The 13982-nt window shown below is 42.2% G+C and overlaps 1 protein-coding gene across 2 annotated transcripts in view; it reads left to right on the forward strand.

Moving 5' to 3' along the window:
• Positions 1-13982, forward strand: part of PRR5L (proline rich 5 like) — a 68745-nt gene that overhangs the window by 14206 nt on the left and 40557 nt on the right. For both annotated transcript variants that reach the window (XM_024215459.3, XM_024215461.3), the window contains 3 exons: positions 5290-5583; positions 6301-6381; positions 11821-11869. In XM_024215459.3, the coding sequence (XP_024071227.2) occupies positions 5414-5583; positions 6301-6381; positions 11821-11869 (300 nt within the window). In that variant the 5' untranslated portion in view covers positions 5290-5413. The remainder of the gene's footprint in view (positions 1-5289; positions 5584-6300; positions 6382-11820; positions 11870-13982) is intronic.

Genomic DNA, 13982 nt, shown 5'->3' on the forward strand with positions numbered 1-13982 from the left:
TTTTGTTGGGTGAAGAATGCTCATTTGATTTTTCCTTCTGCATCTGGTTTAAAGTTGCTTCTTGGCTTGTGGCGTCTTGGTGTGAATTTACTTTTGGTCTTGACAAATACAAGCGGTGCCAGTTATCCTATTGCAAGTCTTTCTGTCCCTTGTGCTACTGCAACGCCTGCCTCCACTGGCAGCCATCCAACACCCATGCTGCCTTTCCAAAGGAACTTGATTCCAGTGCATATTGGACCCTGCTGCCCTGGATCTGCAGAAAAAATACCAGGGAAAAGTAAAAATAATCCAAGACACAAACGGTCTGTTCTCTTGTTATTTAAATGTTTGTTTTTTTTAATCAACCCTGCATCATCTAGAAGATGCATATTCTTGAAGAAGTGCTGCCAACTTTCTCCCTTTGTCATCCCTTCTTTGGTATTCTTGAAGTTCCAACAAGGAGCAAGTCTTTTTGCTGATCTTTCTTCTCTTCCAGGCAGCCAGATGTATTTTGCCTGTTGCAGGGACACCTTTGGCTAAAATCTTTTTATAATGAATTCTTTGGTGGTTTTCATAACTATCAGGAGATAAACAATTTATAAACTAGCATTGCTTCCTTAATTTGACTGGTGGTGAGGCTATTTCTTACCTGATTTTTGGAAATACTAGCTTCCAACAGACGTGTGTCTGTACATGTGTTTCCTATTGCCCTGTTTGGAATCTCTAAGGAAAGTGTTTTCTGAAATGTAACATATTGCAGATGGATAGCATTGCTTCATTGTCAGGTTATGCATATTCTCCATTTTAGAAATCTGGTGCCCAATCATGCATTGTTTGTGCACTTAAAGACCACAAAACTCTGTGGGCTATCTTGAGTGTGTATCAACTACAGATCTGCTTTGTTTGGGCTTCAAAGGCTTTTTGGCAGACAGATATTAAGCTTATAATTAGGGATGAGTGAATCAGTTTGGGTGTGGGCCTGTGGGATTGCGGTGGGGAGAAGACAACAATAAAACATCTCCTTGAACTTTGACAAGCTTCATATCTGAAAAACATCCAACATAATTAAGTAGATTGGGTGGAGGATCATGTTGCCAAAGAAGACAATGACTAAATTACCATGAAGAGAGCGCTACTCTGTTGCATCTAGAGGTGTTTCACAGCACTGAACCATGTGCTTGTACTGGGATAGGTTGCAATGCTGCTGCCCAGTGCTATATGTGGCCTACAGTTCCTGAACTTGTGTCTCCAGAGCTGGACACCTTTCGTGAGCACTAATAAAAGGCAGTATTGCCTAGCAGCTAGAGCACTAGACTGGGACTTGGGAGGCTTAGGCTCTATTTCCAGCTCTGCCATTGGCCTGCTGGATGACCGTAGGCAAGTCGCTTTACTGCTCTATGCCTCAGTTTCCCATCTGTAAAATGGGGAAATGATACTTCCCTCCTTTTGTAAAGTATTTTGAGCTCTACGGATGAAAAGTGCTATATAAGGCTGGTGGCATTATTATTATAGTCACATGAAACATTTTCCAGGCATGGAGAGGAAAAAGCTTGGACAGGACTCAGTGAAGAGCAGTAGGAGGGGGGGATACCTTTTGCTGAAATCTTTTTTAATCTAATTGATTCTTTAAGCGTTTTCATACCAAACAGAGGAAAAAGAGTTATAAACTTGTCATACTCAGCATTTTGTTACGCACTGTGGCATTCCTGGTAGCCAAAATAGCCGGAATATCATGAAGACTCCTTACAAGACTATAACTATATTAATGCCTCTCTAACCACAAAGATAGTCTCTCTCAACACAAGCTGTAAATTACAAATTACAGAACACACAACATGGACACAGCCAACAAACAACTAACACGATTTGCCTGCATAGAAGAGACAGAGTTTATAAGGAAGCCTCGTTTTGGGGACCTTTTGTTGGGGGATGGGGCAGGGCCCAGGGTCTCATTACTGTAGAAGGAAAATTTGGTCTCCATCAAGTTTAGGAAATGCATCTGTTTGGTAGATACTGCAGAGTAATGATGGGAGGTTCAGGATCTGGTTGGATGCTTAGCAAAATGATCATAGAATATCAGGGTTGGAAGGGACCTCAAGAGGTCATCTAATCCAACCCCCTGCTCAAAGCAGGACCAATCCCTAGACAGATTTTTGCCCCAGATACCTAAATGCCCCACTCAAGGATTGAACTCACAACGCTGGGTTTAGCAGGCTAATGCTCGAACCACTGAGCTATCCCAGGTCTGCAAAATTTAATCTTGTTCTATCAACAGAATGTTGTCTTGTGAGCATTCTCTTTTCTCCTGCTTTTTGGGGTCTGAAAATAACAAGAGTAGACTGTAGGATGGGGAAAATGGGCTCCCACAGTTTTTGACACTTCCATTTGGAGCCAGGCAACACACTGGCTAATGGTGTTTTGATGCCCTCTAGTGACTGGTGCACATAAAGGATAATAGCCTACTATTCTTACTAGCTAATACTTGCTGCTTTAACTTAAATGGAAGAGGCTTGTCTCTTTAGGTTCTGAAGCAATGGAAAGACTTCCCATGACTTCAGTGGATTTTGGATCAGGCCCTTAGTGCTGAAGGTCTCAGGTTCAGTTCCTGCTGATGACCTGTAGTTAGGATTGTTGCACAGGAATTGAAGATGTGCATGAAAGTATGATTTGGCAGATGGGAGTATTCATCTTTTATACACAGACCAGAACATGAAGTATCTGTCTGTGTGACTTAACAAAAGCTTAAGGAAAACAACATGTAAATTGCAATGAGCAAGAGTGAGCACATTCTTTAGTAAGAGCCATTCAAGAAATCTGTTGGAGGGCCCTGCAAGATTCTGCAGCTGTAGCTGTGGAATTTGCTGCAGAACCCATTTCCTCCTACAAATTTATGCTCCAGAATCTAAGCTTTCATTTTAAGAAAAGTTTTAGCCCTCTTAACTGCAATTAAGAATATGAACTTAATGCATTTTTTAAGGGCTGGCACAGGTGTCTTAACTATGGTTCTGTACACTGCCTTGTGACATAGTGTGGCAATGCCTGTACCTGGTGTAAAATAATGTTTATACTGCACTGCATCAGCACTGAAAAATGCATACACGTATCTTGTATGTATATTCTGAATTAATAACTCTGAGAGGTGTGAACTTACCCTTGTTCATTTCAATAGGCTGTTTTAACTCTGAAACCTAAAGATGATACATGTCAACACTTAACTATCTCACTGCTCATCTTTTAGGCAGAAGCATCCAGCTAACTTACTTATTCCAAACCTTTGTTCTAAATGTTAAATCTTTGTTTCCAAAAGAGCTGACTTCCCTGTACCCAGCTACCCAAACTTTCAGCTTCTCCCTTGGCAACTTCTACAATGTGGCTGGACATTTTCAATACCAAAATCTGTAGCGCACTTAAATGTCAGGATAGTGTAAAACACATGGAATGTAATATAACAGTTGTGATACTGTCCTAATTGTATTATTTATTTTCATACTTAACTTATAAAACCTCCATATTTTTAATTGAAATACAGTGGATGCAGAATCTCCAGTCTACCACCCCAAAGCCCCATTGAGCATCTGTGTAGAATTTAGGCTCATCTTGCAGCAGATTAACTGGGGATTTGCATCATTTAAAGGTGCAGTGCCAAGAAAAAAATGAATTAGAACATCACTGCTGCGTGTGCCACAGAGCTCTTATCAGTTAGAGCTCTTATCCAAACTGTATTGAACGTGTACAAAGGATCTGGGTGAAGCTTTGGACAGAGGCATATAGACTTTAAGTTCTTTGGGGTGATGACTATTTATTAGTGTCTCGTATAGCACTGAGAACATTCTTGGTGCTTAACAAGAATGAGGTTCCAGTCTTGTTATTTTCTTTAAGATGATTCACCAATCTGTAGTCATAACACAGTGTTCTGATACCCTGGTAGTGAATGGCATCTCTGTGGAAAAAATGCAGTGGTGAGGAGGGTCACAGCAACCATGCCTAAGTCAGTCAGGCTCTTTAGCTGTTATAGATTCTGGTGCTTCCTTGAAGTCTGAGACAAGCTCCTGAGGACAAACAAGTCTTAAAGCAGTAGGTCATAACCTGGCAGATGGATACGAAGGGTGGGGGTGGGGAGGTGAAGTCATCCTAAAACTGGATTAGTTTGGTAGGGAAAAAATGTGCCTGTCACCCATGAAAAGGTTTATTTGAAAGCTGCTAGAAATGGGTTCATGTCTTCAGGGAATGACCAGTCAATGGGAATTTGTTGTGTTGGTGCAGTGTTTCTAAACTGGATTTTCACTGGCTGACTATATTGTCTTTTGCTATCCTGTTGGAGGCATAGTGGAAAAGAGAGGTTCCTGCCTTCCATCTGTCCAGCTTAGCTAAGCATAGCTGTTTGTTTCCCCCCTAAACTGCTTGAAAACTTCTAAAGTACCATGTCTCCAAATACTACAGGAGGAGACAGGTAGGAGGTGGAGTAGAGAGGCTTCAAAAGTTTTGGCTAAGTCGTGTACGAATTTTTGAGAGTTTATCCAAATTCCACCTAACTTCTGACCCTTCTGCAGTTTACCCAGGGCTACTTAATCATCTCTTGGAAGATGACAGTTGGGAGGGAAGTGCTTCTACATTTTAAACTTGGTCTAGCAGTTGCACCTGGCTGTGTGGAGTAAAACCTTCAGGCCTCCTTTTGTTACATCATTGGTTCTCAAACCACTTTTGCAGTCCCCTTATTTTATTCCTTGCAATGGGTGTTTGGGTAGCCTTCACTTCCTCCCCATTATGTCCTCACGCCCAGAAAAGTTACAGATGACATTGTCTCTTCATCTTCTTTCTCCCTGTATGTTTGTTTGTTTCTTCTATTCTCTGTGTCTTCCCCTCTATACTGCCTGGGATGGGCATAGGGATGCACTAGTGGCTCCAGATTGAAGTGACTCTCACAGAAGTATTTAGGCACTTGTGCTCTCACAGCAGAGCTAAATTAAATGGGAGGAGAGAAGAGATGCTTCGGCCATTGGGCTGCTGGCTTGTTCCCATGGCTGGCTGCCATTAGGTACTGCTGCAGGGGCAGGATGGGAAGGTGGGCTGCTTTCAAAGAGCTACCTGCCACTTGTCCTAAGTGTACACTTGTGGGAGGGGTGACTTAGGGGGTATGTAGGTTTCCTTGCTCCCCTCCTGTGCCCTACACCCTTCCTTCTCTTCACCAGTCTTCAGAACTATTTTGTTTCCTGAATGCTATCTTGGAAAACACCTATCTTAAGGCATTCCATACTGTGCATGCTTGTTTAGGCCCAGCAATTACGAATCAACTCTTTGCTTTTGTTACAGGCTGAACCCTTGGATTTGAAGGAAGGAGGCCCAGTGAAATCACAACCTTGATACCCTCCTTAGTTTGACCTTCAAAAGGAGAAGACTTCTGGCCCCCTTGACACCTTTCAGTCCATCTGAATCTATGACTGGGGGTTCCACCCTAGCCCCACCCTTTGCTGTCCCATTCCAGAAAATGGGTTCATTTCGAAGGCCCAGGCCTCGCTTCATGAGCTCTCCGGTGCTCAGTGACTTGCCACGTTTTCAAGCAGCACGACAGGCTTTGCAGCTTAGCTCCAACTCTGCGTGGAACAGGTGAGGCCCTGCCAGTCCCAGGCCTGAGGTAGCTCTGTTTGTAAAGATCTCTAGATTTTGATCTCAGGCGACTGATCCAAGGTATTTTAGACTTTTTTTCAGCTTAATCAGTCTGCTAGTGAGGATGAATGAATTTTGGGTGCTCCTCAGATTTTGTCTGCATTGGGAAACTGACTCATTGTTGATACAGGTTGGTTCTAACAATCTGCAATTGTCCTTTCTTTAATGGTGTTGAGAGACTGTGTTCATCTCCACTAACAATTAAACCATTGTACACACTGGTGCGGTCTACAGAACTCGCTCCAATGTGGACAAGAACCCACAAATATTTCAGATGCACTGGTTTAGTTAGTCATCTACCCCAGGAACAACGCTGGATGCTTTGGGTTAGGTGCTGCAGGAATCCAGAAGCACTGGTACAGCTGTGATTGTAAGACGTATAGTATGTGGATGTGCCACAGCCCAGAACTTTTGTGCATTTTGTGTAATGGTTTTCCCTTTAATCACTGTAGATACATTTGTCTCCCCTGAAGAACACAGACAAACAAGAGCAGTGATTTCCAGGGGAGAAAAAGTGGAAGTATATAAGTGCAGTTAAACTCCCCACCCCATTATGTCCACTCAGCTGTTGGCAGCTAGCTCACATTGCTCGGTGCGTTAAATCATCCTGACGTGTGTTATTTATGGATGGTGTACTGTCTTATTTCTCTTTGGCAGTGTTCAAACAGCAGTGATAAATGTGTTCAAAGGGGGAGGCTTGCAAAACAATGAACTTTACACCCTCAACGAAAACATCAGGTATGTTGCCAAGTTGTGTGCAGAGAGCCCTTTTGGTGTCAACCAGGTGGTGAGGTGGGGTGGAGTTTTCTGGGGGAAGGGGAAAGGCTGTGTTCAACTTCCTCTTCTTTTGCCATTGAGGGGTGACAGATGTGTATCTAAGGTTTGGAATCTGCTGTTCTGGCCTGTATGGATGCATGTAGCTTTGATCAGAGCAAGTTTTGCGTTGATTTGGGTAGAGGGGATTTTTTCCCTTCTTTGGGATTTTATCTTCTTTGTTAGATACTAAAGCAGTGTTGCCAACTGTTACAATTTTGTCATTAGCCACATGATATTTGGTGTTTTTCCTAAAGCTCCAGTTCCCAGAGTCATGTGATTATGGAAGACTCTCTGCTTTCTTGTAATAAATAAATAAATAAGCTACTAGCCCTCGTGGTAGTGAAGAAAAGCTTGAAAATGTGAACCCTAATGGTTCAAAACTAGAAGATTCTTTTTATTTGCCAAACATTAGTTATTTTTAAAAGCTCATAATTTTTAGGCAAATCTCATGGATGTTTGAATGCTTACGGTTGTCAGGGTTGATTCAACTAAGACCTCCTAGTCAAGGGTGACTTAAAAACCCACTCTACATTAGGCGACTCGAATCTTGGCTGAAAACGGACTTGGCTGCAACAGGTCTGCAAAACGGTTTACTTTCTTATTGAGACCAGACCGAACTATTTTCAATATAGTTGAGACACTGAGACTGAATCTTGGTTCTACTTCGATTCTGTGGTAGAATCCATTCACCCTTTCATTTTCTGGCCTTTCCTACATTGAGAAATTTTCTTATTTCAAAACCTGCTGAATACAGCTTCAAAACCAGTTCAGTGAAAAAGGCCCTGGCTGCTTGAATCCAGGCCTATACTACAACTCCCAACTGTTTTTGATATCAGTTTTGCTAAACTGGTTTGAAAATGGGTTCAAATTGTTAGGAAAACTTCCCCAGTGTAGCTAGGCTAGACTGAAGCTGTATTTTTCAGTCTGGTCTACTTGAGAACTTTAAACTGACTTCAGTACTGGTTCAGAAGGATCTGCAGCTTGAAAACTATTTTCAGCAACAGGTGAATTTCCTAGTGTAGATAGGACCCATGGTAAGTGAGTCTCTGTCCCAGCCTCACAAAGACTGATTTCCTGTCGGCTTTTTACCGAATGACACTTGGTTAAGATACTTTCCTGGGCCAGACACCCACAGATATTGCTATTATGTGGTATTTTTCCTTCCATCAGCTATCTCATTACATACACATGTACTCAGTTTGAATGTTGTCACAGAAGGGGAAGTTGACATCTTTTATGTAAAAGATTAACCATGTGGCATTATTGCAGTTCTGTTGTACACTAAATTCAGACAGCTGTTCCAACTGAAACCCTTATTTTCAGCAGCCTAACCAACCCTTTCCCTACTTTCAAAATAAAACCTAAAGGGCACGAAACTCTTCCCACTTTATCTCAGCCCAAAGGTCAAAGCTTCATAAAATTCCATGCAGCCACTTTTAAGATCCTCTGAATAACAAAACAGTACCTTCCGTACCTTTAATTACCTCTGTAGGTGCTGCCACAGGAGTCAGAAATCCCCAGATTTAGTGCCCCATAAGGGGAGCTGCATTTGATCTACATGAAGAAATACAGTTTAGAAATAAATGTCTTAATGATTTCAAAATAGTGTAGTCTGTGGTGCATTTGGTTTATCTTGCTGAAATTAATACAGACTGTAAAGAGCTTGTTAAAGAACAAGATTTTTGGGTGAAATTTAGAAATATTCCTACCACCTTTAAATGCAGTGTGTGTTCCTCCAAATAGAGAGACACTTCTAGAGCTTGGGAGCACAATCATGAAATAAACACACTTACTTTTATTTAACATTCTAAGTGTTCCCAGTGTTGGTTACAGCTCAGTGTCAGTTCTTAAAAAAATAGCCTCCCAATTCATTGGGTAGTGTATTAATTTCAACCTACGGAGCAAAGGATATGGATTTGCGCACACACAGATCTGCACTCAGCACCTGTGATTCTAAATCTTTCTTCTGGCAAACTGTCAATAGATGTGCACACTAGCCTGAGACCTGGCAAAGAAACAAACCTGGTGAAAGGCTAATTCTTGCGTGCCATGAGATTGAGTCAGTGTGTTTTCCTGGTTTGTATTACTTGGTTCATGTTACCCACTGAAATCGCCCAATGCAAGATGTTTTTTAAAAGAAAAAACAAAAACACTAACAGCATCCCACTGATGCTCCACGGAGCTTGTTTACGTGATATGGGGGAAGAATGAGAAGGCGCTAAATGGGGTAGCAAAGATGGGAATAGGGAACAACAGAGTGGTAACATTCTGCTCTGGATTGCTGCCACAGAGTTTCCCATCTCCCTGTCATTTGAGATTGCTTCAATAGCTCCTTTTTTGTTTTTCTGTACTGAAGAGGTAAGGAGCTCAGCAAGAGGAAAGCTTGGTCTATACTTAGGTCGACATAGTAAAAACCAGACTCCTGACCTACATTGTTATGCCAACCTTAGTCCCAGTGCAGATGCAGCTTTGTTGATGCTTCCCGTGATGTAAGTATTTTTGTTCGGGGAGGCAGTGTTCCTGCGCCAATGGGAAAAAACCTTCTGTTTGTATAGGCTGCATCTATGCTGCGGTGCTGTGCTGGCATAGCTAGGCCAATATATCCTCCATGCCAAGTCACATCCAAGGTGTCAGAATGCTGCAGAGAGGTGGAATTTCAGGAAGCAGGAAATGAGCTGGCCATAGTTAGGCCATGTCTACACTACAGGCCCTATAGCGACGGAGCTACGGTGCCGCAGGTGTGCTGCTATAGTGCCATAGTATAGATGGAAGGGTTTTTTCCATTGCTGTAAGTAATCTGCTTCTCCAAGAGGTGGTAGTTAGGTCAACAGAAGAATTCTTGAGCCTCATCTACTCTGGGGATTAGGTCAGTTTAACTATGGTACTCAGGGTGTGAATTTTTCACACTGCTGAGGTATGTGGCTAGGTCCATCTGAGTATAGCCCACGTGTTAGTGTGAGACAGTTACGATTCCCTCAGCGCAGCAGGTGCCAAAATGTATTGGTTCATGTCTCACCTTCTTAAAATGTTGTGAGGTGAATGGCTGGAACATCAGCCTCGCGTACCACCAGTGGTACATGTACCACAATTTGGGACCCCCTGCCTAGAGCCTTCAGTTGCAAGGGAGAGGAATTGTCACCAGTGCTTCACTCTCTGAGTCCTCAGATTCATTCAGCGTCCACTGACTAAATATTCTGTTTTTTTCACATCAGTGATCTGGCTGAAGCCAGTGGGAGCACTTCTGAAAATCAGGCCCCAAAAGACTAACCTTCTTATAGTTGCCGTCCCCTAGAGAAAGAACTTAACAGTGAGTCTGAGTCTCTCTTATTCCAGCTCTGTCCACCCTCTAAGGAAAGTTTCTGCTGGTAAACAGGGATGTTTCATTTTAGTGTTGTGCAATGCAATCACTCCTGCAAAATGCCCGAAATTGACAAATTAAACTGGCTGACAAAATACAGTCCTGTTCCAGTCGCTTCTGATGCAGCATTATGGTGGTGTTTTCTCCCTGTCATTGAGCCCATATAGCATATCCTTCCCCGCCCCCCACATCCCTTTGCATTAGTGGGAGATAGGTACATATGCTGAAAACTCTACAGACCTTTGTTATCGTCCAAAAGGCCCTCATGTGTGTACATATATGCAGAGATCTAAGGGGAAATATGTACACATAATACGTATGTTCCTATGTAGAGACCTTTATACATCCTCAGAGGGTTGAAGCACCAAAAGATAATTTTATGTAAGAAATATTTTATCATGAAAATTGACTTTTTCTGAAGACTGCAAAAATAGTGGTAATGTTGTCTAGGGCTTTGAACATGAACCTGGGAGTCAAACATCTCTGTAACTCTAATCTTAGTTCCACTAGAGATTTTCTATATGACCTCTCATGAATGGTGTGGAGAAAGTGAATAAGGAAGTGTTATTTACCCTTCCCATAACACACAAACCAGAGGTCATCCAGTGAAATTAATAGGCAGCAGGTTTAAAACTAGCATAAGGAAGTACTTCTTCACACAATGCACAGTCAGCCTATGGAACTCATTGCCAGGAGATGCTGTAAAGGCCAAAAGTATAACTGAGTTCAAAAAAAGGATAAGCTTATGGAGGATAGGTTCATCAATGGCTATTAGCCAAGATGGTCAGGGACACAACCTGTGCTGTGGATGTCTCTAAACCTCTGACTGCCAGACACTGGGCCTGGATGACATGGGATGGATCACTCTGTAATTGTCCTGTTCTGTTCATTCCCTCGGAAGCACCCGGCATTGGCCACTGTAAGAAGACAGGATACTGGACTAGATGGGCCATTGGTCTGACCCAGTATGACCATTCTTATGTTCTTACCTTGTGCACAGTCACCTCTTGGTGCCTCAGTATCCCCATCTGTAAAATAGGCATTACAGTACTAATCTTCTGGGCATGCTGCAACCCCTCCCTCATGTTTGGTTTGAAAATCTATTTAGTCAAAAAAACACCCAACAACAACATTCTCTCAATTTAATAACTTTCCCCACACTTCCCCCCCCAACTGAAAATATTGTGGGGGGGCTTTGTTTAAAGGGAGGGTAACAACTTTCTCTCACTTTAGTTCCCCTGTACCCTCCATTCTCCAAATGAAGACTGTGGGTGGGGGAAATCCCCTAAATTTGAAATGAAACAAATTCTTGCGTAGAAATTTTGTCAAGTGGTTTAAAACAAAACTGGTAAAATGTTGACTACAATGAAAATGGTTTATTGTTTAAAAAAAAAAATCTTTCGTGCGGTAGGGAACCATGTTTTTCAGCCACCTCTAGTTGTAAGGCCTTTCTATACAGGACTTTAGGGAAGAGGATGAATTCCTCCCTAGTCTGTACATAACCTCCATTGGCATTATAGGAGGTATGCAGAGACATGAAGAGAATCTACCTTTGATCAGAATGACTCTCTCCTTTCTTCATGGTGTTCCACTTACACATATCAGGATGTCTTTGGTATAACAGGGATGTTTCATTTTAGTGTTGTGCAATGCAATCACTCCTGCAAAATGCCCGAAATTGCTCTACATTTGGTATAACTGTGGAGGTGATGGCAGTGTAAATTTATGTATGAGCGGAGGAGTTATTTCAGAAAAATTCTGTGGGAGGCAAATTTGAACATTATATGTGATTATATTATACCCTGCAAGGTCTGGGGAAGGTGGGGAAGGACAAAAAGTGGAAGACATAATGGTGTGCCATAGACCTATGTAAAGTCTGGGCGTTGGAGGGGTGAATCCATGTCGAGGAGGCAACTGCCTCCTTTGCTCCATAGCGAATGACACCTCTGCCTGTGAGAAATGACCTGCAACCAGTTTATAACGCATGTTCCATTTCTTTTCAGACGTTTGCTGAAAAGTGAACTTGGATCCTTCATCACAGATTATTTCCAGGTAAGACGTGTTCCTTAACAGATAACTAAACATTGCTCAGTTTTTTCTTTGTTTTAGTTTGCTCTTGAAAACTTTTTCATATGTAGAAAAATAAATAGAATCGCTCTGACAAGTAGGTAGCCTGCATTCAGTGTTCTCTGCCACGCAGGCTCATGGACTCAAATACAGTATTTGGATTTTTTTTACTAAGGGCTGCATAGTCTGATATTCAATAATATTTGTCGTTATACATGGTAAAATAAAGATGACCAGCTCCCATGCTTCAGTGTGTGATGTGATCACCTGCTGGGATCAGGAAGGAAATGCCTCTCCTGAGCTCTCTAATAGAGAACTGGGTGCACTGATGTTTCTTTTTGCCTTGGGTTGGCAGTGGTCTCTAGTGGTTAGAGCACAGGACTGGGGGGCAGGGATGGAGCAGGGGGCAGGAAAAAAAGTGATCTACTCCCAGTTCTGTCAATAATTTGATGTATGGCCTTGAGTAAATCACTTCCCCTCTGTAAACTAGGGCTGATGCCCACCTTTTATAAAGTGCTTTGAGAACCCTTTGAGATAAGTGCAAAGCATGGACAAGATAAACTAATGTGGTATGGGAATTCCTATGTTTCCAATGCAGATGCTCAGTTTCTCAGAGTGTAACTTAACCCCCCCCCCCCAGATATTTAGAAATAGTGGATGAAAGTTTCTTTCTCTAGAGGCGGGGGGGGGGAACCTTACCCTACCCTACCCTATCAGCAGGAATTTAGTCTGATCACTATCTTGGGATCCCAGAAATGTAATTCCAGATTGTGGTGGAGCAAAAATCTAAAGCCCGGAGAAGAGGTAATTAGTCACAAATGTGCATAAATGTAACAACCTTTAACTAATAATGTCATTTTCTGCGGTCAGACATAACCACATAAAAGTGTGTTTGAGATGAGTGCAGGGGCATGCTGATGGTTTCAGTACTGCAATCATTCAGTGGCGCTATTTAAAAAAGAGCAGGACTGCTGAGAACAACAGGGATTTCAGTGTTGGTTTTATTCTCTACCAGTAAAAGAGAAGAAAAAATTGCACCACTTCCTGAGGTGTCTGAAGTAGCTTGTGCACTGTATCAGTAGTAAAAAAAATAACTGACTGGTGTTGTTTCCTTTCAGTATTAGATTGCATGACTTAAAAAAAAAAAAAAAAAAAAAAAAAAAAAAAAAAAAAAAGCGCTGTTGAGTGAAAAATAAACTCCCGTGTTGTGGGCAGCTGTGTTTCACCTCTTCAGACCCTATCTTCACAACCCTCTTTACTGGAAGGAGAAAACTTTTGCTTCACTTAATGGTAGGACATTTCCTAGAATGTGAGCCAAGAGTCTAGCAGCAGTGAGACAGTAATGCAGTGAGTCCATATTACAAAGAGTTTGGTCTGAGTGCAAATCCACTATTACTGTAACTGGCTTTGGGTTTTTTTTTTTTTTTTAAATTTTGCAAACCATTATATTTGTTTAGATTTGTGAAGGACTCCAGAAGGGCCTATGCAGGTGGTCAGATATTACGGACAGGCCTGATATAAAAACTTCAACACAAGAGAAAACGTACACTTGAGGTACGTCTACACTGTGATAAAAGATATGTGTTATGGCCATGGCTGGCCCAAGTGAGCTGACTTGGGCTCGGAGGCTATAAAATTGAATGGTTGGTGTTGGGGTTTGGGCTGGAGCCCAGGCTGTGAGAACCTGTGGTCCCACCCAAACCTGTACACTGCAATTTTATAGGCCCACAGCCTGAGCCCCCTGAATCAGCTAACCCGGGCTCGGAGACTCAGTGCTGCAGGTTTTTTATCACAGTGTGGACAAGTGTGAAGCAATGCATGCTAGAAGGAACAATAATAAAGTGCTAGTATATTGATTGGCTCTTAATGTTCTATGTCCTGGACTATACTGAAAGAAGCAAGTTTTGTTTTTTAACTTTGAATAAGATGTGCTTACATTATGCAAGCCAATCAGAAAAGTCCTGGAGGACTCGATGGCTAGAGGCATGGGTCATAGGTTCAAACGCTGTCTAGGCCAAATGGATACCTGTGACATTAACTGATGCTTGCTTGACCTCTCCACAGTACAGCCAATGATAGAATAGGCCATATAGACTAA

Source organism: Terrapene carolina, unplaced genomic scaffold (genome assembly GCF_002925995.2).
Source record: "Terrapene carolina triunguis isolate 2854851 unplaced genomic scaffold, T_m_triunguis-2.0 Scaffold96, whole genome shotgun sequence".
Taxonomy (NCBI): Eukaryota; Metazoa; Chordata; order Testudines; family Emydidae; genus Terrapene; species Terrapene triunguis.